Here is a 25,676-nt window from a genome sequence, read left to right as displayed (position 1 = left end):
TTTCTTTTTATTTATATACTAATAACTTTTTTTTTTAATATGCCCCACTAATTTGGATGCCCTAATCCTTGGCTTGGGTGGCTTCCCCTCAAGGCCGGCCCTGCGTTTTGGTTAATTACCTCATCGGTGACCGCATCTTGAGGAGCTGAGTTTGAACCCTCAGCTTTGACTCTTCCCAATTCTTTGATCCATCTGCAACGCATAGCGATATCTTTGGTGGTCTTATTTGGAAACTCTAACGAGATTCTCGCGTAACGTGAGACACACGAATATTTAGAAGCGTCCTTAGGTTCGTTGAGCAGGGCGTTATCTAGAGTTGCTTGTTCTTCAGGGGTCCATACCATGGCGAATCCAGTGTCGTTTTTCAAGACTGGTCTCTTCAGCGGCGTCCTTGGCTCCTCGGATTGATTCATCTCTTCGTCTATGCCGGAATTATTCGCCATCAAGCAGATGCCAAAACCTCAAACGGTAATTATAAAAATTGAAAGAAAACCTTAGCTCCTAAAAAATCAAAGCAAAAAAATAGAGAAGTGTTTTATTTACCAGAAATTCGTAGCTCCTGGTAAATCAAACTAAGAGATTGTTTTAGTCCAGGTAGAATTGGGAATGACGCACTAGTTTATTTGCCCTAGCTACGAAATAATAGTTTGGGCTATATTATATATATATTAGTTGGGAAGTAATTTTGGCTGAGAATAAAAGTTGGGCCCAGCTAATTACAACTTTCTCCATAAAAAAAAATCAAAACAATGATTTATAATTAAAGTGATTTATTTTTTTAAACAATATTTTCAGATTTATGAAATTATAAATAATTTTTTTATCTCTAATCTACAAAACCTCAAATTAGATGAAAACAGACCGAAAACGAAAGTTTGAAAAATTAATTTCTTACAACAATCACATGTATTTATAAAATAATAATAAAAATATTTTTTTTTAACCAAAAAAAATGAATTATCTCTACCACAAGGGCAAAAAATGATAAAGGTTGAAGATAATAATTGGGGAGTACGAGAAACAAAAGTTTCAGAAATAGAGAAAAAGCAACAAAAGAAGAAGCTCTAATTTGAATGCTTGGGAATCAAGTTCATTATATGTAGTGTTGACAAAACAATCCAACTCACCATATACAATATACAGTTTTACTAAATGGTAAAAAGAATACAACTGTGTTCAATTTCATAGATTCATGTGGGAGTTCGAGAGTGGAACGTAGATAGACTAGGAATTGGTCAGCAATAATCTCATTGGTTTTATAAATATAAATTTTATATTTGAGAACAGGTTTTTTTTTTATCATTTCGACTAATTTCGTGGCTTGAGCAGTTATGCAATTGTGACTTGTGTCAGTGTGTGTCTAAGCTGTAGTCACAAGCACAAGGATCCAAAATCACATTGCTTATACATGCACTTGATCAGCTTTTGACCTCTATCTCTAGACAATTGGTGTTTCTGCAACTATGGGAAACAGTTGGCTGAAGTTAAAAACAAGCACTTAATATAACACGGCATAATTTAGTTTGTACACTTTGCTATATACCAAAAAAAAAACGTCACACAATTCTTGAATTCTGCTTAAAAGAAAAAAGATAAAAAAAGAAATGCAGAGTCTATTTGTTCTTATGAATACTCACTGAATAAACTCTTCCTTTTGCAGCCAAATTTCCTCAATTTGATAGCAAAGTAACCCCAAGAATAAATAAATCAAAGACTCAAGGCCAAAACCTGTAGCCTTAGCCCATCAAACTAAAAAAAAATTGTTGGAAATGATAAAAGAGAGAAACAAGCAAACTGATGATGAAAACAAAGGTGAAAGATTTTAAGGAGAAAAAAGAAGAAAAATAAGAGGAAAAGAAAACTGCTCCATGAAAAAATTGTTATTAAGCTTCTCTCATGGGGAGCAGAAGCAGCTTAAAATGTACTGACACTGTCCCTTGAATCGTCTCCTCTTATAGCTGAAAAAGAAGAAAAGGAAAACACAATCAAATTTCATTTTTCTCTGTCCAATAAAAAGATAGATTTTGTGTTTGGATTATACCTCAGAAGAGCTGAACAGCCATCTTGAATTTGTTCTGTTTCCATTTAGGCAGCTTGTAGAACCCTTCTTTCGTCATACCAAATTTCTCTTTGAATTCCTCTGATGAAAGGTAAGCCTATAAACAAAGACCAACAACAATCAACATCTTCTTCCCATCGAAAATTTTCTCACTTGCAAATCAAAAATCCGTTTGCTGGTTTGAACTTTACCTCTCTTCTTGTTACATCAATCTCTGAGATAGGATCAGCAGCAGTTGTCTTGAGACGTTCGTATGGGTAAGCTGGCAAATCTTCTTCATCTTCCACTCCTTCTTTAGCATCTTCTTGAATCGTCAGAGATTGTATCCTGCTGCTCATAGATTTCTCCTCCTCCTTGCCATTCTCCTTCTTCTCCTCCTTTCCATTTGAGTTGGATCCTGGTGCTGGAGACTCAGGTGTCTTCGGACTCGCTTCATCACCAATAAAATCTCAAAATGTCAATACTCAAAAGTGAAAAAAAGAGGTGAATCTCTATACAAAGATGATATACCTTTGAGTGATTTTGGAATTGAAGGTTCTTGGGGAGGTGTTTTTAGCTGTTGTTCAAAAAGGGCACTACGAGAAGCAATAGCTGAAGACTTGGGAGCAAGCTTTGAGGAATCAGGAGTAACAGATCTCGGGTAGAGTTTTCTAACTACAGGTGGAGGTGTTGAGAGGTTTCTTGCGCTTTGGCTCTCAAACGTTGCTGCGAGTGCATTGAACGCTGGAGATCTTCCCCTCACGCGAACCCTGTCTGGACTAAACGACATGCTTCTTGACCGCTGCTGTGACTTGTCTGGAACACTGGCACGGCCACCATATGAAGCTGGAGTCCTTCGTTTTGGTTTCTAATCATCAAAACAACAACCAAAGAGAGAAATGAACACACAAACTCTGAAAAATCATCAACAAGGAGGAAAATCATGAAGATTTATATACCTCTGCAACTGGAGTTCCGCCATTTTTGACAATTCTGAGTTTTCTCTGGAATGAGTTTCCATGCATCTGTAAACAAAATAAGAGTGTTTACACCTTTGTCAGGGCTTCCTTCTCTCAGTATATATTGAAGATGTTCAGTACTTACAGCAGACTTTGAGGAATCCCAAGAAGTGAAAAAACGGGTGAAGAAACTTGGCTCACCACCTTCCATGATCACATATATAGGGGCTTCAGGTGATAACTTCTCCAGGAGAGAATCTTTCTCGATGAATTTCTAAGGAATCGAAAGGAATAGATGAGCAACTTTTTCCTATAAAATACAGAATCAAGAGTTTTTAACAATGCTTCTAATGAATCTGACCTCTCCAATAGTTAAGGCTTGCAACTTGTTCTTAGGGACTACTTCTTGGCCAACCCATACGAAGATCTCTGAGTGGCAGTCTACTATAAATATATCTTCTGTCATCAAGTCATCCTGTGTGAAGTTATATATCTCTGTCACCTTCAGAATTTCTGGATTAATTTGCATTTCAGCAATGGAAAAGAAAAAGAAACAGAGTCATTGTGTGCATATAATAGCTTAAGCTTAAACATTTGCTGAAAAATAAAAGAAAATGATCTTATGTACCTTTAGTGAATGTGCAGGAGAACAAGTGAGGGTCACTTTCAGGTTCTTTTGTGAGCTTTTGGCTCGAATATTCGGTTTTGCCTCCTAACAACTCCCAGAACTGATCTGATTCTGAACCTTCCTTTTGTGCTCTAGTCTGTAGGTTTGGCTGCACAAAAATAACAACATAACAGATGCTGCTTCAGCGACACTCAAAGCATAACTAAGGCCTTGATGGAAACATAATTGACTTATCCTTATAGCAATTAAGAAGAAACTCATCTTACCTTAATAAGATCTAGCTGCCTCTCAACAAGTTCCTGGTCAGTTGAGGTTGCTAGATTCCCAGTCCAAGTAAAGACGGAAGTATCATTATGTAGTATGTAACAGTATGATGAGTTCAGTGATGAAGCAACCTGTTGAAGTAAATCGACAAGATATTAGAAGCCATGAAGGTTTCAAAGGAACGAAGAATGGGAAAATGACACATACAGGTTCAACTTGGATTGCTTGCATATTTTCAGGACCAGACCCTTGAATGCGGAATAGAGCAAGTCCATTCTCATTGTATGTATCATCATCAACTTCTTTCTCTGCTATGTATTTCTTGTATCCACTGCCAATACCACCCTGTCAAGATTCAATCACCACAAACACAATCAGCAGATATTGAAAATATCTTTATAAACCAGAACATTGATGATAAAACAAAACTACAGACTGAAACTATCGCCAAACCTTAAAAACAATAAAGCTTTGCATAATGACAAAGAACTGAACAGGTTCCTTTCCTTCATAGATGCGAGCCTAAACACAAGAGAATGAAAATTTTCAGAAGAAAGAAAAAAAAAACAGATAATATACTTTGCGAATGAGTGCAGAAGAAGATTACTTGAGCTGGTACAAACTTCATTGACTCAACCATTTTGCTCGCCATAGAGACTGCAGAAGCTCTTTCTTCCTACACATATGATCACAAACTCACAATTTCAAATCTACTTGCACCTTGTAAGAGTTTGCTTTTGTTATGTGGAGAGCTTACCTCCACACTTTGCTTTCCGAACCAAGTTCCTATAAGAACTTCTTCTTTCTCTTCACCAGGATAAGAATACTGGAAAACATAGCAATCTCCACTGTAGAATTTCGAATGATCAGCAGCTTGTAGGAGAATCTTTTGCTGACCATTCACACGCCACACCTGCAGATTCCCAGTGCAATCAATGAAAGCTTGGATCTCTTCTTTAGGTGGAGCAGCTTTCATTAGCCCTCTCACATTCACTCCTTGTCGTTGCAAAAGTGCTACCAAATGACACAAACAAAAACATTAAATAACAATAACATATCAGCTGAGAGTAAGTATTTAAAATAATACTCACCAGCAACTCTGCCTCTACCATCCTCTGACACAGTTGTATTAGTTACTTGGGCCCATGTATCAAACTTTGATCTGAATGGAACGGTCTCAAACCCTTCTATTATGCGGATCATTTGCGATTTGGGTCGTTCAGATGAACGGATCATTTCCTGTATGATTCTTCTAACATCAGCAAACATCATACTACACAAGAAGAAAAAAAGATTTCAAGACTCCACTTACTTCTGCTGCTCCACTCGCAACTTTTCTATCATCAAGAGATGTTGTTCTTCCCATCCAAACAAACACTTCGAGTCCACAATCAAGAATGTAACACTTGCTTGTATCCAGCATCTCTCTTTTCAAAGAATCGCCTTCAACAGGATTTGCTTGTCCCTTCTCCACACTTCAATTTCACAAAATAAATCTATGTTCAGTAGAAGCATTATGAACTCAAAATAAATCAAACACAGCAAGAAGATATTACCAGAATAGTTTTTTTATATCTGAAGTGTGAGTTTTGTCTTCTTCATTAGCTGTTTTTCTAGGTAAGGGAGCGAACCCACCAAAGAAACCCCAAAACTCTCCACTATCAGCATCAGCCATAAGTCTCCCATCCTCTGCAAATGAATAAGAATTAGAGATGATAAAGACACTAATCCCTAGCTAAACCACTCGGCTCACTAACCAACAGTAGCAACTTCACATGTTCCATCATGGTAAGTGTCTTTAATGTATTGAACCACTTCAAGTGCTTTTGCTCTCTCTTGGATACTTGAATTGGATCCATTGAACTGGAAGATCTTGGACTTTGTGTCAAGAATGTAAATATCGTCATGGGTTAAAGAACTCCGAGCAAAAGCAACCTGTAATCAGACAGTTAGTGTGCAAACCACAAGGTGAGATAAAGGAACAAAAAAAAACAGGAATCTGACTTGCCTCTTTGACATGGACCACATGTTTTCCTCTACAGACGAACAAGCGGGTAATATGTTCTTCAGCTTCCACATGTTTGAATCCTGAAGCTACTCCACCTTCTTGAGGTATGATACATGGCTTAAAATACGACAAGAATTTCTCGGTTTCGTGGCCTTGGACTTCACGATACTGAACAGCACGGCCTCCTAGAGCTGCATCTAATTCAACCGTTTTAACTGCAGCAGTCCCAGCTTCATCCTAGTTTGAAAATAATATATTTATAAATCTTCCAAAGTTCTCTCCATCATTCTAACTAAACGAAGAACATATAAGAAGGGGGGGGGGGGGGGGGGGGGGGGCATACCTGAGAGGTATCTTTACCAAGCCAGTAATGGATATCATGGCGCAATGCACCCGTTTTTAACGCTGTTGTCTGACCATCAAAGGAGTCAAAACACTTTAGCCAAGGCTCCATCAAGAAAAGAGTAGTTACTAGGGCGCCTAGTTACCTTCAATACTATGTAAGAGTCTCCGGTGAAAAACTTCCCAATGGAAGACTTTGGGATGGGGGTAGGGCTGAAGTTCTCTATACGCCATACCTCAATACCGCTAAATTAACCGTCAAGGAGAACATCATGTAGATATAAAAAAAAAAACAAAAACTGAAATGATTTGAAATCAAAAGTACACAACAAGACTTGAGTAAGAGATGCGAAGGTGAAGGATACGCTTTCTGTCCAGCTCCTTGGAAAGCTGGATCCAAGTCTCTCATGGAAACAGACATACTTAACCAGTCTTTTTACCCCCACTCTCTCCAACTTATAAAGGCCGCAAAGGATAGAGAACACTAATAACCTATGAGGCAAACACCAAGTAAGAGTAAATATTCAAGATTCAACAAAATGCAAAGCCAATTCTATCAAAACCAAATAGAAGCCAGGAACAAACAAACAAAAAAACAAAAGTTTTCTTCTGGGTTGAAATCAAATGACTATACAACTCAGAATCCAAACCAGTCAACATCAACTCAGGTCAAAATCCAAGGCGTTAACATTCATTATCAACAACCCCCACTCAAATTAGCCGCCAAAGCAAAAAAAATTCTGAAACTCATGTTACATTGGAACTTGGAAGTAAGGTTTATGTAGTTTTAAATTCCCCAGACAATATGAAACAAAGGCAAAGACTCCATTCAATCATCATCATATCTCACCAAACCCCAACCTTTCTATATCACAAAGCCCAAAGTAAAGCTCAAGGATTTAAATATCTCTACAAATCTATTTCACTTATTAAACTAAACATTTTGCCTTCACACCGATCAGTAACAACAGAGGACATCTATATACTCCCAATCAGATCAATGGCACCAAAGATGAATCCACGACAAAAACCCAGAAAGCTGAAAACTTTCAGAGAGAAAACAAAAAACCCAGAATATACGTTTCAGTATTTACCTTATTCAGCTCAAAGCCCAGATCCAATCTGATGAGAACAAATTGCAAAAATTACAAAACGTTAGTCAAATTTGCTTCCTTTCCTTGAGAGACGAAGCAGCAAAGATGAACAGAAGAAGCAGACGAAGGAGAGAGAGGGAATCAAATTGAAAGCTTTATCTAGAGAGAGAAGGAAAAGGCAAAGGAACAATTTTTAAGAGAGAGAAAGGTTGGAGGGAATGATGATGAGGAAGCCAGGCGTGCTTATCACTAACCCATGAACTGTAAAAATCTTTTGATTCTTCTTTTGATTTTATTAAACATTAAACAGAAACAGAGGAGTCAACAGACCTTTGCAGAAAAAAACTGTTCTTCAGAAAACAAAATACAGTAAAAACCAAAACTTTTTACAGTTTTTGATTAGTGATTAATGTCGTTACTACTCCTGGGTTTTTGACCATATTAAACCAGTAATGAGTGGAGATTTGTCGCAAACATAAAAAATTAAAAATCCAGTTTTTTTACCATAAATGTTTTGACTACACATACCCTTCAGGTTTAGACCACAAATGCCAGAAAAATTGATATATCATTTAATGAAACATATTTTTCGGAGTTTAGAACTAAAAGACCATGGTTCTCTTTATAAGATATCAGTGAAAAAAAAAAAAAACTAAAAGACCATTAACAAATAAATTTGGTCACATCTCTTTTTATTCTATTTTTTCTTTTACAAGTAAGAAATTAGATTATTTCCATCAAGTCCATCTTTTCAGAAATACTTTGCCGTCACTAGTTATGGAGTCCCAAAACATTTTTAGGAATCTGAAAAAGAAATTGATTGTTTCAAACGTCTATAATCATAAGTTCAGAAAATCAGATTTAAGTACTGAAATGAAAATTTGCACAAAAAAGAAGAACAAACAAAAGGTACCATTAGTATTTATATTAGAGAAAAAGACAAAAATAGCACTAAATCAAATTTTTGTTCCCAAACTAGCATTCAAGGTCAAAAGTTACAAAAATAGCATTTAATGTTTTATCAAAAGTCACAAACTTATGGTTTAGAGTTAAAGGGTGGGGTTTAGGATTTAGGGTTTAGGGTTTAGGGTTTAGGGTTTAGGGTTTAGAGTTTAAGGTTTAAGGTTTAAGGTTTAGGGTTTAGAGTTGAGAAATGAGGTTTTGGGGATAAGATTTCAAATTTTGAAAAATAAAAAAATTAAAATTTTCAAAGGATAAACTTAAAAAGATGATATTTTGGTCATTTTAGTTTTGGAGTGCTATTTTTGCGATATAAACTTTGAAAAGTGCTATTTTGGAGATTTGCCCTTAGTATTACCTTTAACTTTAAGGCTGGTTGTAATACTTTCTTGCTCTTTCTCTTCAGTCTTGGTTTAAATAATGTTGAGCTTTTTGATGATTGATTAGAAATGGGTTAGTTTCATGAATTAGGAGAAAAGAAAAAGAAAACTCTGATAGTTTAAATAACTTCCTTAGGTGATTTAACTAGACCAATCTTTGTTGATAGAAAAATGTATTTCCTCCATTTCATCGTTACAGTTTTTTGGAATTCTCACAAATGTCAAGAAATTGTTTATAATTGACTTATTTAAGTCATTTGCATTATTGTAATTAAACTACAACTATAACTTGTATAAGCAAATATTTGCTAGCTTTCCCATAACTAATTTAAATATCTTTAGTTTGATTTATTTATTTTTGGAATTATCAAAAATATTAAGACACGTTTTAATTGACTACTTTAAGTTATTTTATAATCCAGTGTTTAAAGTATTTTTCTTAAATTGGAATTTTTAAATTTTCCCAAAATTAATATAAATATCTTTAGCTAATTTATTGATTTTGATTAATATGAAGTACAAAGAAATATAATCTTCAAGCATTGATGCACGTACGTACCTCTGGTTAGTAAACAGAAAACGAGAATTTCTCAAAAAAAAAAAATTTGGTTTAAATGTTAAGATTTATACCAAGATTTTCAGTTTTTTAGAATTGTGGCAAGCCACTTATTACAAGAAAATAAGAGAGAGCAAAGACAACAGAGCAAGAATTACAGACCTGCGGGCAACAAAGAGAGATAGAGCAGGAACAACGAAGGCGATGGCGGAGGTTGGGCGTGACGACTGATGGCAAGCAGTCGGTCCTTGATGAGACGGTCCACCCGAGAGAAGACTTCAGCAACTGATGTAGAGACTTGCTGGAAGATGCGCACATTACGCTCCCGCCAGATGCAATACACAATTACCTGCAATATAAGCTTCAGCACAGCATCCATACCAGCAACTCCAGCGAGTTGGGGATGAGCAATAACACCAGCAAGCGCTTGGATAGAGACTGGAGCAAGCAGAACTGGACTGGCAGAGAACTTAGCCCAAATTGCTGCAACAAAAGGACATTGAAAGAAAAGATGAGAATGAGACTCTGTTCCGAAGAGACAAAGAACACACTGCGTTGGAACGTTCATGCCCCACGAAGCAAGCCGATCCCTGGTGGGAAGCCTAGCGAGAGCCACCATCCAAGTAACAAAAGAACATCTCGGTATTTCTTCCTTGAACCAGACTAGTCTGCTCCATGGTACCAGAGGTGAGGGTTCTCTTAGCCTAATCCAAGTAACCTTGGTCGAGAACTTCTAGACATAATGGTCCTCTCCATTCCTCCACAGATAGACATCCCTGCCATTCTCATCAGAAGGAGGGGTCATTGTTGAGAGGACAATCTGCAGAGTCTCTGCCTCGTCGGACCGAGCATGAGGAAGTAGCCAGTGGCCATTAGCAGCCGCCTCACACACGTTTGCCTCCCTTCGAAGATGAAGCTCTCTGGTGCCAGATTCACCAAACGCACAGATCAAGGGTCCCATATCATTCCAGAAATCATACCAGAACTTAGCTGTTTTCCCATCACCCACACTACGTCTTAGGAACACAGCAACACTTTGATAAACCAACATTTACCGAGTATTTTTAAGCTTTGATAAAAAAAACGAGAATTTCTAAGCTTGAATGAACGTACCTCATTGGTCGGCATATATCTAGTATTCAATGGTCTTAAACTTAAAAAAAAAAAGTATCAACGGTCTTTTTTTGCTAAAGGCTAAGTGCCAATGGTCTTGTCTTCTTCTTGTTTTTACTATGACGTCTGCTGTTTTTTCTTGAAAAATGTAAAAAGAATTAGCACAGAGATAGAAAGACTGAACAAGAATGTTCTTTTTCAGAAACGAGGACCATCTTGTCTATAGATTTTATGTGTTTGGTATAGTTTTTACTTTTTTGTTAATTTTCGTTTACATATGGTTAATTTTTTTTGTTTACATACGTAGACGCACGCAAAGTTTACAAACCAATAATTGTTTTAGACTTGCATCTCTCTAAAATCCGAATATATAAATGTGAACTAGTTTAACTCTTATTAGCAATAATGGACACACGTTTCCCATGCTTTGATTCCATGATCTTGACCCGAAATTTGATTCCATACATATAGACCCAACAAACTTAAATATATTAAGTACTCTAGTGATACTTTAAATCATTATACAACAAGAACAAGAACAACCTATGATACCACTTTTATATTTCCTTTTCGACTACACGTCCACAACCATACACATATAATCACAGAAAGCCTATTAATCACGTAATGAATAAACAAGTAACAAAAGCATTAACTTTCGTTGTCAAAGAAAACAAACGTACGTTAGCAAACCTTGCCAGCGTTTCTATGGGACCGAAATGAACAGAAAAATTGTATGTAGTGTTTCCCTAACTAAATTTTCTTCTAATTCATGTACGTCCCTGTTATCATAATGATAAATATCTGAACGCGTTCAATAATTATGATGTGGTTGGTTAACATTTTAGATTGTATATATGAATACTTTGGTAACTAATATGAAGTATACAAATAAAATCAAGAAATGAGAAATGATAGGAATTTTTGAAATCAGCTAGCAACAATCAATACTGATGTATTTTTTGTTAAAAATTTAAGAAAATAAGAAATTCATCGATCGACTGGAAAGACCATCATCATAAGTTCATAACATTAACCAAGATGATTCCCATATTATATAAACCAGACTACAATATACAAAACATACACAAACCAAATAGTTACTGCAGTGTTTTTTAACCAAAATTGTTCGTTAATATTTGTATATGTGTAATGTGTGACTCAGGAAATACTAACCGTGTTCTTTTTTTCTTCTTTCTAACAACTACTAAACATGTTCGAAAAACAATAAAATACTGTGAAAAAAAATTTATTAGTGACCAGTTGCCTGTAAAAATTACCCGTATTTTACAAATGCAAATTGAGTTTGTTTAATCTTTTACAGATGGTTTTTGTTATATCATGCAGAGAAATTGACATTTTAATTTTTGTGGGAGTTCAATATGTTTTATTGTCTTACAGGAAAAGCATACATCAAACTAATTTTCTATCAAAAAATAACAATTAATAAATATAAAAACCCGACCATACTAAAGTACACTTTCGGCTCCGATAGATATAATTCGACTAAAAAGGCAATGACTTTGTCTTTTTGAGTCACAACGACTGCCGCACTAATCGTCTCCATGAATATAAGTCAACATAGCCGCCGGTTGGAAACTGGATGCCAAAGCCGCCACAGAGCGGGCCGAGAGGCCGTGGACCATTTGGTTTGACAATCATTGGCCAATTTTTAAAAATACAAACTATCATACTATATTTTCAACTTTCAAGCAAGGAGGGTGGTTGATTAGTGGCAGACACGAACCAAAATATCTTTCATGGTTTGAGTAAATCTTGTCTTTGGGCCAGACTGGTTTAAACGCAGCGGTTGCGGCTGCGGGTGCATGAGTTTGCGGATGCGGGTGGTTGTGGCTTCAAGTGTTATTAAGTGTTTTGTATGACTGATATAACGTTTGAAAATTGTTGCGTTTGCGGGATATTTGTGACTGGTTGATTATAAGATATTGCAGCAGTTTAACAATGAATTACCTATATTAACTTATTATAACATTATAAAAATATAAAAAACATACTATTGTAATAAAATATAATAATTATAAATATAGTATGATTAATCTAATTTTATTTTTATATATAAAAATTTTAAATTAGTTGAAAATTATAATTTTAATAAAATTTGTTTTGAAAATTTATACATGTGTACATAAATGTTTAAAAATTCTAATAATTAGTTAGTTTAAAGTTTTTATAAAACAAATTATGATTATGTTTGTGAATTTTAATTAATATATAAAATATGTATATATTTTTTTATAATATTTCTATTTTAAAATTTTAATTTTAAAATTTTAAAATATTTTTGAAAAAAAATTATATTTATTTTTCCACCCGCAACCGTAAACGCTAGCTAGAACCAGCTTTTGATTTTAAGAGGTTCGGAGCGGTTTGGAGCGTTTTGTAGCGGTTTGTATGATTGTTTCGAAATACTGTCAACCGTTACCAACTGCAAAAGCTGCGTTTGTGGGTCGTAACGGAAAAAAGACCCTTAATTACTGATTACTATTCTCTAAAATTAATTAATAAAGGTATCTTTTCAAGATATCTTTACCAATCAACAAAATGAGCATATCCCATTAGCGTTTCTAAGCAATTTACCCAGTTATAGAATTAGAACCTTGAAAAGATGGAACAAGTAAATAAGAAAAGGGTATTTACCATCAAATACTGTATGGAGATACTGAAAATCTTTAGGTGAGCAAGAGTCTATACGAGCATACACAATAGGCCTTAAAGCTTCATCTAACTGACCTTGCAAAAGTTGCAAAATTATTATATTCTTATCTACTTGTTTTGGTGACATCTTAAAACTTCAGGAAAAAAATCACCATCTCAAGCCATATTTGGCTTAAACTGCAGTTTATGGAGTCTGTCTGAACTAGATTCTTAAGGGTTTAACGGAAAGTGAAATGTATGAAGAGAGATATAAAAGGAAGAAACCCAAATGTAGGTTGACAAGAACTTGAAACAGTGATGTCTAAAGACTTCCTTCTGCTTTCTTAGTTGCAGTTCAGTTGTTTTAAGAGCAAAAATAAATAAAAACGAGATATTCATAGTTGTAGAATCATTAAGACATCTGGTCTTAATTGCTCAAAACGTCAATCTAAACTTAGTTGATAGCTGTTTATTACACAAGCTTTGTAGAACTTAAAACAGGTTTACATTCTCAAACCCAAAAGGAAGAACAATAAAACAAGCACATCTGATACCCTCTTCCACTTCCAAAGAAGCACACTTGCAATATCTCTTCGATGTGGATGCTAAATAAAATTCCGTGCATCGAAGCTAATATGAAGCGGGGCTAGAGAGTTTCTACAAGAACTTGTTTGCTTGTAATACTCAATAGTATGATGCCTACTACGCGATGAGAGTGAAGCCGCGTCTGCATGTTCCCATGCTTCTCCTTCGTGGCCAGTGAAGCTTGAGGAGCCTGAAGCAGAGGATCTAAAAGTGGACTTGTTGCTGAAGAGAAGGGAGACAAGTTAATAGAGTTGTTTCAGTGGGCCTAAGCCCAAAGGACAATTAACAAAACTGAAAACCGTCTCCTGATTTGGTATATATCTTAGTCGCTTGCAAGCTCCGGTTATTGTGTTACCTGTTATGAAATAACTTATAATTTATAGTATCGTGAAATTTAAATAAGAGTAGAATTTAATACCCGTAGGAAGCAAATAACACTAGTATAAGGGAGAGAGTTTATTATAAGAAGGAAGAAGAAAATGTAATGATTCTTTGATGAATTACTCTTGTTCTTGTTTATGGTGTACAAAAGAGTGAGATGAGTGATGGTATTTATAGTGAACAACAATACATAAAATAACAAAGATAGTGCTTAATTTGGTAAATGAGTGGGTGATCATAGTGTTTGATGAGTAGATGATCATAGTGCTTGAGTTGGTAAAGAAGTGGATGATCATAGTGCTTGAGTTTGGTGAAGAAGTGGATGATCATTTCAATGCTTAATTTATAACACTCCCCCTTGATCATCCATCTTGTATTACGTGGTGCCTCGTTAAAAACCTAGTCATGGAAAACCCAATGGGAAAAACCGTAGTAAAAGTAAAAAGAGTACAACTACGTAAGCTCCCCCTCGAATGAGTAGTCATAGAACCTTTAGAACAATGATAGATTTTCATCTCTCAAATTGTAACATTCTCTTTGGTTGTCTATCTTTTGTATGTTCTTTGTTGCCTCGTTAAAACCTTGTCATGGAAAAACCCAATGGGAAAAAAAAAAAAACCATGATAAGGAAAAAGAGTACAACCACACTTACTATCATATTTCTTTCTCTGGAAATAATATCTTCAGGATATGCATTCCAATCAACTCTCTTCAGAGAATTAAGCTTAAGAGAATAAACTCTATTCATTTCTATTATGATATCTAGGGCCTTTAGACTTCTTGTCCATAATTCTCTTTTGACTTAGACAATAGTTTATTGGTCTATTTGGATTTCAAACCAAATTTCTTACATATAATCGTATAGAAATTCGTCTCGTACATACGAATTATTCATTTGTAACTATAGAAGTTACTATTATGATTTTCTTTCTTTTCATATGAAATTACATCTTTCAGTAATGAAAAAGATTAATAATTTTCTTAAATAACACTCTTACGTATGGTATTTCAGGACCAAACATATACGAGCGTCTTAAATAAAATACTTTAAGGATCTTTATGATAACATCTCAGTTTTAGATCTCCAGTTTAGAATACATAAAAACAATATAGTATTGTCAAGAGTTTTCTTTCAAAATATAATTTTTCTATAACTCTTCAGGAGTTTTGATTATATTCAAATCATGATTCTATTGATTTATAATCTCTTGATAAATACAAATGGATACATTTGTTAACCTTATAATATTTCATATATCCCATAAAATAGTTTGTTTCAATTCGATCGAATATGCAGAGTTCCCGGGAACATGATTTTGATATCATCAATCCTTCATGGATTATACTTTCAGGGATTAACATTTTTCAAGTGGATTGTTTTATTCAAGTTCTTCCTTTATTACCAGACTATAAGGAACTTGAAACTAGTTGCATCTACCATATGAAATTATGTCTCTTCACAATCAATTTCATATTGATCCTTCTTTGTGTGCAACGGTTCATTTACATCTCACTTGTTTTACACCTTTTAGTGTATGGACTACTGGTCCAAATACTTCTCTATTTCACAAGAAGTTTATATCTTTGTCTATTGCATCTTTCTGATTTGGCCAATCATTTCTTTGTGTACACTTTTCAATAGACTTTCTTTCATGATCCTCTTTCTCATTTATTATATCAACTGCTACTTTGCATGTATAATATCATCGACGTCAATTTTCTTATCGGTTCCATTTTGTTTCATACATGACATAACTTATTGAGATCTCTTCATTTGTCTCAGGTACCTGAATTTTCGTCAGTCATGTTTAATTTCTCTTCTGGAGATCATACAAAACTATATTGCCTCGTTTTGACCATTATCAATATATGCTCCTTTTCATTTACGAGGATTTATCTTGGGAACCAATCTGTCTACCACGCTGCAGGCGTGACTAGCAGTTTGATATTGTTCTTGTAGAACATTTATTTTTATTGGAGCATTTACAGCTGGTATATGTGACTTGATCACTATATTTATATGGGTCGTGTCTGGCAACTGCTTTAGTAAGTTTTGAAATGAATTATCTTTTGGACTTCTATTTCACATTGTGTTTAGCCCGAGGATCAATGATAATTCATTTCAACTTATTTTCTTTTCCAGCTGTTTATTTTCTCCCCCTTATGTTGGAAGTACTAACTCACTTTTAGAATTCATGTATAGCCTTACTTATAGTTTTCGGGGATGGCTCTGGATTCTTAAGTGTCAATAGAGATTTATATCCAACATATATTTCCAACCTCATTTGAAAACACATCTTCATTTGAAGCTCTGTGGCGGAGCAACATCCAACATTCTTAGATGAAAATGATTGGTTTCTGATTCTATACCAATGATGGGGAGAACTAGTGAATATTTATTGGCTTGATGCGATCCAATGTTGCTCAAAATGTTTAGCACTTATCTCAGTGAATGTGCTATAGTCGTTAAAGACTTTAAGAAGTGAATTCACCAATATTATAAAAATGCATAGTGGGTGATCAGTCCACTAACATCTTCGTTATTTATGCCAATATCTTATTTTGGCTGGTGAAAACCATATTACCCTTTTATCTTATGGGTAAGCAACATATGTCAAATCATTCGGAAGAATCTTCTGGTTCTTATATGACTATGCATATGACCTTTAAGTATATATTCGCATTATTAATGAACCAAAATGGTCTAACTGATTCATGCCAAATGTAAACTTCTAGTTTACTATACATTTATCTTCATTATACTAATCTTTGTGTAGTACAATATATAAGAGGCTGTAGATATTTTCTCTAAAATACTTATACTGCTTTGAGAATTATTTCTGATTGAAATGTATATATCATTTCGTTTGCTTATTGTCTCAACATAAGTGTCTCAAAATCTTACGGATTTACTTTGAGAAAAATTCATTAATCTTAGTTTTAGTGTAAACATAATCTTCTGGATGTTTGACTTATCATAAAAAGTGAGATTCTTTAACTCTTCCCCTCGAGATGATACTACTACAGGTTTATCAATCTCGAATGTATCTCATTTTCTTAATCAACAACATATCCTACATGGGTTATGTATTTTTTCGTAGATCGTTTTAACTTTTGATACTTATAAAATACAATACCTTAAGAACTTTAAATTGCATTCTTAAGAACTTTAAATTAAATTTTTATGTGCAGTAATACTATGTATACTTCTGGAGCATCATATATATCCTCTTTTTAAGCATTCTATAAGTTTTTACTACCTTGTATTGTACACACAATAAATTTTCTTTCATCTTCAGATGAATTCATAATTTCTTTTCTTTATTACCATGTTTATTTTCTCAACTTTAAGTGAGAGTATGAGTTCTATAAAGAAACTCTTTGGACCTTGACCTCATTTATGCTCACGTCTAAAACCACTATTTATGAGTTTTTTAAATGTCATATTCTCTTCAGGAGAATGAATCATAATCAACTAGACGTGATTTATCAATAGATATTTTTCAATATATATGCATCATAAAAAAAATTTCTTGAAGAAATTTTACTTTTAAACTTAACATCCAACATAGTTGGCTTTATTTACAGACTTCAGGTCTTGTAATCTTTAAATGCAAAATACAAAATGAGCTTTAGGTAATCACTTCAGGTGATAATACCTTTTTTATATATATTATCTTCCAAAACTTATGGATCTTTTAGAGTCAAGCTTTAAACTTAAAATCCTCAATATAAATGGTAATAAAATCAAAATATTTCAAATATATATAAATATGTATTAACAAAGGTGTCTTATTATATCAGAAAATAAATAAAACTTTCATAGTAATTATTATATAGACTATATTATTACTCTCATGCTTTTTAACAAAGTTTAACCTATCAATCAATTTTAATGAACAAATTTATATCACTGCCAACTTCATGCAAATTGATTTATCTAATCAAGTTTGTTAAACTTGTATATAAAGCATAAAAATACTTATCTTATAAACAGAAGTATATCGGCGATGAAAGTTTCAGCTGTTCACGTTTCTGAATTGGCTGATAACTTGTACATATCTTTCCGAGAGAATACACAATCCTGAAAACTTTAAATTTTGCTCATATAAACATGGCCATTACATTAGTAAATATCAACATATAATCCAAATTCTTTTATGATATTAGACCAAAGACTAATCGACCACAAAACTAACCGATTACAAATAATTTCTTTTATGATGTAGACCATGAATCATAAAGTATGTTTCCTTAATACCATTAAACCATGAAGCATATTAAAGTATAATAAGCAAAATTTAATTCATCAAATAACTATTATTCTTACATATAGACAAGCGTTGATATATATATATATATATCATCGTCTAAAATGACTATATATATATATATATATTTAGAATTTCGCAATTTTAAAATGAACCATTTATTATGAACTTCATAATTTAAAAACCGTTTACATTAATCATACAAGCAATTACAAGGAGAAGCGATGTAAAGAAAATTAAACCGATAATCATCTTAAATTCACTCGGAGTAAATTCTCCATCGAATAAACCATAAATAGAAACACAAATAAAAATGGCACATAAAAACAAAAGTGCGCGAATCATCTTTCTTGAAAAATCGGAGGAGAGCGATTTTGAAATTTTTGAGAGAAGATGAAATGTTTTGGATGATGAAATGAAGTGAAAATGAGTTGTATTTATAGATGAAAATTACTGTTCATGACCGTTGGAGAAAGGGGAAATTTTTGAAAAAAATTCTTTGTGACCGTTGGGGTTAAATCGAGTGCACCAAAAATTAGTCCGAAAATATCGTATTAAACGGTCAATCAAATCTATAAAATTTCATAAAAGTGAAAAATTATGACAATGAAATATTTATGTTATATGACAATAAATCATGCGACGGCTCAGCCGATCAATGCAGAATAATAAATAAATTATACGGCGGCTCGGCCGACCAATTAATAATAAACAGAATATAAGGCGGCTCAGCCGACCAATAAATAATAAACAGGATATAAGGCGGCTCGGCCGACCAATAAATAATAAACAGGATATAAGGCGGCTCGGCCGACCAATAAATAAATTAAATTACTAGTAAATAATATAGGCGGTATTCCGGCCATTATAACATGATATAAATAATAGTAGAGGCGGTATACCGACCATTATAACAGGGTATAAATGATACAAATAAATTTTACCGAATTGCAGAGTGATCGTGCTGATAACGTGTTATGAAATAACTTATAATTTATAGTATCGAGAAATTTAAATAAGAGTAGAATTTAATACCCGTAGGAAGCAAATAACACTAGTATAAGGGAGAGAGTTTATTATAAGAAGGAAGAAGAAAATGTAATGATTCTTTGATGAATTACTCTTGTTCTTGTTTATGGTGTACAAAAGAGTGAGATGAGTGATGGTATTTATAGTGAACAACAATACATAAAATAACAAAGATAGTGCTTAATTTGGTAAATGAGTGGGTGATCATAGTGTTTGATGAGTAGATGATCATAGTGCTTGAGTTGGTAAAGAAGTGGATGATCATAGTGCTTGAGTTTGGTGAAGAAGTGGATGATCATTTCAATGCTTAATTTATAACATTACCATATTATTTATTTGAACCGAATTTCGAAGTCCTTTTATTTTGTATAATAACAATTTTTTTAAAGTATTACAAATTCAATTTATTCTGCAAATAATATAATCCTACAACAAGGTTTTCTTTTTGTTTTTAACATCCCTACAACAAGGTTAGATCACGCTGGAGTTTTTTTTCATAAAAATAAGAAATATAGCTAACTAGAGTTATATTTCAAATGTAACTATAATCATGTTAACTAAGCCTACAATTTTTTTGTAGGCTTTCAACTCGACTAAGAGTGTGATTGATAAATGTGAGAAGAATTGAGAGTAAATTAAAATAGAGGAAATGAGTAGAAAACTTTTAGAGTAAATAAAAAAAAAAAAAAAAAACAGTAAAAATAGCGCAACCATTTTTTTCCATAAATCATAAAGTACAAAAGTGAATAGTTTTACTCCATTTAAATAGTATTTAGAGTAACAAGATTAAAAAGTCTTTTACAAAACAACAAAAGTTGAAATGAAAGTAAATATTAAAACCAGAATAAAATTTTATAAAGTCATTCCCTAAGATCAAAATATATATGTTATAAACATCTACTCGCCTAACAAACATGTTAATTTTACGGTCTAGTATTTTTCAAATTAGCATATTAATTTCAAATATAGCTTCACAGTATACAAAAAAAAATTTCCACGAATCACTTTGTATTTTATATGAATTGGTAAATAATAAGTATAATAATTATATAAAGAATTGAATGTTTTGTAATTTGTATTCACTCAAGTATTGGGAAACGCTTCGGGATCTCTGAGACTGCATTTTCAGAAATCCGATGTTAATTTTTTTTCAAATGGATAATTTTACAAAATAATAGTTTTTTTTTCTGCTCAAATCAAAATGATAGTTTAACATAACTCAGATTCCGTCCAAAAACGTTCGGGGAAAAAGCACGAAAAAGTTTATGAAATAAAAGAAAAGAGCCATGCGTAGTGGCCAATAGATAAATCGATGGATCATATATGCACAAGTAACTAAGCAAGGGCCCTATCACAAATCATTGCGTCTTTGATAACTGCTAAACCCAACATTACATTATTTGCTACAGTGAGTGTCACATTTAACGTTTGACTAATATGAAATGTCACCACCAATAAGAGGAATATATTGATACTTATGGCTCATCTTGGTAGCCACTAGCCATTATAGATATATATACTTATATAGTATCTCTTCTATTACCTTGTTATAAAGTTGATATTGAACTAACGTTGATTTTGGGATCGAACTTGGTATTCTATTAAATTTTAGCAATCTATTAAATGATATTATAACACGCATGATCTTGAGAATGTTAACGTTTAAATTATTTATCGTAGATGATATCCATATTAAGGATATTTAAATATGATATTTTAGTAATTTTATATTAGTATATAGTTTTTTTTTGAAACACATATTAGTATATAGTATATTTTTAGGGAATTTTCACCCTATATACAAGGAGAAAAGTTTATTTAGGTATTTGCCCACTTGGTTCGTCTTCTTTTTAGTGGTGATTCTATATATGGATTCGTTTTGGTATAGTGTGTAGAATCCGTTTGCAATCCGTTTCCGATTGTATGATATTGTGGGCTACTGAGTCATTTACAATACACTTTTTTTTTTGCAACTGATTTTAATTACAATGCACTTACAACTATTGTCTTATTGTCTTTTTTTGTTTTTGAAACACTTTTGTCTTATTGTCTTAGATTTTTTTTTGGGGTCTAATTGTCTTAGATTTTTTTAATTTTTGTTTTTACGTTTTACAACAGATTTAATATTGGTTATGGTTTGAACTAATTATATTATACTCCCTCTGTTCCTTAATATTACATATTCTAGGAAAAAAATTGTTTTAAAAAGATTCATTTTACATATTTAATACATGTTTTATTAACTAATTACAAATTTCAAAAAACTTAATTGCACTTATTGAATTGTTATTGGTTTAAAATTATGAAACAAAGATAAACACAAAAAAATATGCAAATTTAATGTGTTTTATTAAAATGTGTGAAAAATCTAGAATATGTAACATTAAAAACGAGGGAGCAGCAGGTAACTAAATTAATCTGGTGGGCACTAATATTGCTGGGAAAGTGTTATATAAATATTTAGAAAATTGAAGGAAATTAGTAACTTTTTGACTCGACAGATTATGACATGATATCGATTTACAACCCGAATATTCCTGGTATATTCTTTATCTATAATATCATAAACAGTTCTTTTGTAATAATTCGCAATTTACTTTTAGCAAATCCGATATGCCAATATCTTCAGCGCTCCTATTTTTAATGAATACCAATTTTTTTTTTTTGAGCAACATAAAATTTCATTAGAAAATTAAAGAGAGTTTTAGTTTGGGTGTATAACAGGTTGGGCTACAAGACAGGCTTTAGCAAGCCCATCAGTCAACCCGTTTTTGGTCCTAGGAATGAAAATAAAACGACAGTGCATAAAGGGAGAAAAAGAAGAAAGGCGAGTTCGTCGATATCAGAAAGAACTCCGTAGAGTTCCGTCGTATGCCGCCCAGAGTTGATTGCTTGTGAAAGTACTTGAGTCTGTTTGAATACAGATGTTGGAGTAGTGACTGGAGGCTGCTTGCAGTAGAGCTTCTCTGGGAGTATATGATGAATGCCGAATCATATATTACTATTATTACATATACTATTAGGTTTCACCTTTAAGATATGGATTCACTGGAGCGTACAGTGGAGTGTAAATCACCAAAAAATAATGAAATGCATAAGCATTGGGAGTTGAAGCCGTATGGCTATAGAGTCTACGTATATGCATATCAATATTGGTTAGGTACAGTTCGATTCTTGCTAATGTGGTCTGCTGAACTATGTCCACTATTCTCATTGTGTTCCATTATTATATGACTTGTGCTGATTATACACTTGTGTAGTGTTATGCTTTTATCATTCTTTTTTTTTTGTGGGCTCGTGAGTTATAATATATTTTCTAATTTTATTAATTTTCTTATTGGTATCATGAGTGATAAATCATACGAAAAAGGATGATTAGTGTCTATTCGAGAACAAGCATTAATGGATCATGAGAGTCTATCAAACATCCGCAAATGTTTCTGGTCTCCTTGATTTTACATAAAAGTTATCTCCTCAAACATTGAATGTACGTTCATTAATGCATATTTTGCACAAGTTGAGATATTAATTGCAAAAAAAAAAAAATTGAGGGGATCTGTTTAGGTCATAACATGGTTAAGTTTTAAGCCTACTAAAATGATACGCATCGATATTTATTTATTTTAATTGATTAGAACAAAAAGATGGGATATATGCGAGCAATATTTTATAGAATTAACTCTAGCGTAAAAGCTTGAGAATAAAATTTTTGGAATTTTTTTATTTACTTGATTTATTTACTCTAGTGATCAATAAGACATATCCATCAAGGCATCAACATTCTGTAATCCAATAGATCTTCGAATTAGTGCATCACTAATACATATCCACCACTATTATAATTCATATTCGCAAACTAAACTTTTGAAAAAACTGACAAACTAAACTTTAAAATGCTCGTCTTGAGGTAACTTGTAAAGTAAGGTATTACTTCAATCTGAATCTGAGTTCTTACATCTTTCAAAGGAAGCAAAAAGAGAGATGTATAGGTCACTTCTTATCAAACGAGAAATATTTTGGGAATTTAATTCAAGAAACAAATTCACTGAATTATTTAGAGATTTTTTTGGTAAAAGTAATTTAGAGAATTCGGTAGCTATAGATGCCTTTCCCAATTTATACTATTTCATAGCAATAAATTATTTCTAATCATTAGCAAATAGTTTTTAAAATAAATAATATATAAAGGTAAAGTTTACTATTTCAGGAAACAGTTCCGAAGATTGAGGAACTAATATTTTAATATTTTAATGTATCAGGTGGTAGAACAAATATAAGTAGAACCACTTATCGAAACACAGAAGAAGGTTATCTATCATTGCAGTTCATATTTCAATTATATTCTCTACCACTAGACGTTTGTTTATAATAATATCTGTTTAGTGTTTGGCTCATTTACGTTGCCTTTTACGTTGATATATATTTTGTTAAAAAGGAAAGTAAGTTGTTTTGTTTTGAAACATTAGTAGATTCCTCCACTACTCGAACCTTTTGGAAAGATAGTGGAAGTGCGCTGCTTAAATTATTTCTGGTCTTCTTTTACGCAAAAGACTTTAGTCTTTGATTCTTTATGATCTCAAAGGGACGCATATATAAACTTTCAAATATAAAATAAATGTGGAATATTTAGGCTATAGGGGGGGGGGGGGGGGGGGGGGGGGGGCTTAGGCCATCTTCGGTCGTTCAATGCTGAAAGGTTTTAAATAGCGTCATACAATCAGGATGCTCGGGCCGTTTTTACATGTTCGGTTCTATAATTAACTCCTTTAAAAATAACCCTATCTATATTCTAACTTCGTTTTGACAAACATTATAAGTATACACATGTGTAATACACTAATACTTCTTGCTAAAAGTGGATATACCGAGAAGTACGTGCTAGTTAAGATGTCAAAATAAATCTGAGTATGGTTATATAAACAATTTATGTATACTAAATAAATCTGAGTATGGTTATTCTCCCTAGAGAAACTAGACAAAGTGAATGTCACTTGGGAAATATTTGGTGAGAATCGACAACACGAAAAAAACAGTGTGGACTATACTCTGCAAGTTGGGAACAATGGCAATAAAGGCCAATAATGGAAGATTTGGTGGGAAATGCCACACTTTAGCTCTAATGACATTTTTTTTTTACAATATTGAAGATTAACTCAATCCAACAATTACAAAACATTTCGATAATTATGGTGATGACTATCTTCGCAATCATATTGACGACGACAACAATGATGCGAACAGCCACATTGTTACTGTAACCACTCTGAAATTGTGGCTTCTATTTAATCTGTCAACAATAACATGTTTATCTTGATTAGATTTTTTTGGGTTAGATTTAATGTTTATCTCTTTGTTAAACCAACATAATTTCGGTAGGAGAATGTATCATATCCATAATTATTTTCAAAATATCTGCTAATTCAAAGTATACATGTTACAATTGTTACAAGTAATCTCTCTCAGGGGTAAAAGGCTTAAAAAGCAAGATTACTTTTTTGGATTACTTTTTTGGTACAAATGAAAGATTACTTTCTAGTAGAAAGTTTCTATTGTTACCGCCATCGACAACAACAAAAATTATGTGGCCAAGTTGGGCCAAGTCTTAGGTTTGACTATGGTCAGTGGTCCCATTACTTTGTGTATGTGAATGTGATGGTTTTAACTTTTAACTAGCACTCTTCTATGATAAAAATCCTTTGACGCTCCTTATTGTATAATATGTGTTCGAGTTTACAGAGGTGAGTATCGCGGCTTGTAATAGTTATGTTAGTTTGGTGGCCAAATCAAACTCCTTAAGGAGTTACATTACAAAAAGCTAGGAACGGAAGCAATAAAGAAACTCAATCTCTAAATAGCCATCAAAATTGATTAGATGAAGTCAATTTAGTAAACAACGTCTAGGTGACTAGAAAGCTAAGAATTAAATGAATCGGTAGGTTGAATTTTGGTGAGATAACATATGTTGCTCTCTCGCCATAGTTCATAATTAAATGGTGATCATATATAGGTCTGGTCTCAAGCCTACGCCAGTAAAGGACATAAAGCCAAGCATGGGAAGGTGGCACAGCTAGCACCTTCAGTAATGCACGTTAATAGATTTTTGGTTATATTTTACGAGTATTATTTACAAGTATTAATGAATGTAAGTAAATGATATTTTATATTTTCTATACAACTTCAAAATAAATTTGGATTTTATATTTCTTAGAACAAAAAGCAATTCTGAAACTATTTCACATTATATGATGTTTATTCCCCTAATACTTTCACATTTAGCCTCATTTAGAGAATCTATCTAACCTTACCAAAATAATAAGGAAAAAAACTGTAAAAAACATTGAAATGAGGAATCACACATAGATTTCCATTCTGTAAGCTTGTACTTTGGATTCTCCACTATAATTTGTAGTACA

General features: G+C 33.0%; 3 protein-coding genes across 3 annotated transcripts; all 3 read right to left on the bottom strand.

Moving 5' to 3' along the window:
• Window positions 1-47: 47 nt before the first annotated feature.
• Window positions 48-443, bottom strand: LOC111208141. The gene has a single exon (XM_022706907.2). It carries the CDS (start codon window positions 441-443, stop codon window positions 48-50), a length of 396 nt encoding a protein of 131 aa, XP_022562628.2.
• Window positions 444-1,479: 1,036 nt separating this feature from the next.
• Window positions 1,480-7,585, bottom strand: LOC106411011 (villin-4-like). Its single transcript, XM_013851681.3, has 22 exons — window positions 7,334-7,585; window positions 6,605-6,731; window positions 6,386-6,485; window positions 6,241-6,309; window positions 5,898-6,134; window positions 5,647-5,824; window positions 5,446-5,578; window positions 5,202-5,364; window positions 4,981-5,128; window positions 4,647-4,903; window positions 4,497-4,565; window positions 4,343-4,411; window positions 4,097-4,234; window positions 3,892-4,020; window positions 3,626-3,773; window positions 3,359-3,510; window positions 3,143-3,271; window positions 2,998-3,063; window positions 2,570-2,906; window positions 2,251-2,489; window positions 2,042-2,156; window positions 1,480-1,958 (listed from the first exon to the last, which is right to left on the bottom strand). Exons 2-21 carry the CDS (start codon window positions 6,658-6,660, stop codon window positions 2,043-2,045), a joined length of 2,931 nt encoding a protein of 976 aa, XP_013707135.2. The 5' UTR covers window positions 6,661-6,731; window positions 7,334-7,585; the 3' UTR covers window positions 1,480-1,958; window position 2,042.
• Window positions 7,586-9,383: 1,798 nt separating this feature from the next.
• Window positions 9,384-9,848, bottom strand: LOC106409851. Its single transcript, XM_022706906.2, has one exon. It carries the CDS (start codon window positions 9,846-9,848, stop codon window positions 9,384-9,386), a length of 465 nt encoding a protein of 154 aa, XP_022562627.2.
• Window positions 9,849-25,676: the final 15,828 nt, after the last annotated feature.

Source organism: Brassica napus, chromosome C7 (genome assembly GCF_020379485.1).
Source record: "Brassica napus cultivar Da-Ae chromosome C7, Da-Ae, whole genome shotgun sequence".
Taxonomy (NCBI): Eukaryota; Viridiplantae; Streptophyta; class Magnoliopsida; order Brassicales; family Brassicaceae; genus Brassica; species Brassica napus.
This window is presented reverse-complemented; position numbering and strand designations above follow the sequence as displayed.

Excerpts from the sequence above, each read along its gene's own strand:
- LOC106411011 (XM_013851681.3), bottom strand. The coding sequence starts at position 6,660 with ATGTCTGTTTCCATGAGAGACTTGGATCCAGCTTTCCAAGGAGCTGGA. Across the intron at positions 4,412-4,496 it reads TGAAGTTTGTACCAGCTCAA|GCTCGCATCTATGAAGGAAA; the intron begins GTAATCTTCTTC and ends TCTTGTGTTTAG. Across the intron at positions 3,064-3,142 it reads GGGATTCCTCAAAGTCTGCT|ATGCATGGAAACTCATTCCA; the intron begins GTAAGTACTGAA and ends TTTTGTTTACAG.
- LOC106409851 (XM_022706906.2), bottom strand. The coding sequence starts at position 9,848 with ATGGTGGCTCTCGCTAGGCTTCCCACCAGGGATCGGCTTGCTTCGTGG.
- LOC111208141 (XM_022706907.2), bottom strand. The coding sequence starts at position 443 with ATGGCGAATAATTCCGGCATAGACGAAGAGATGAATCAATCCGAGGAG.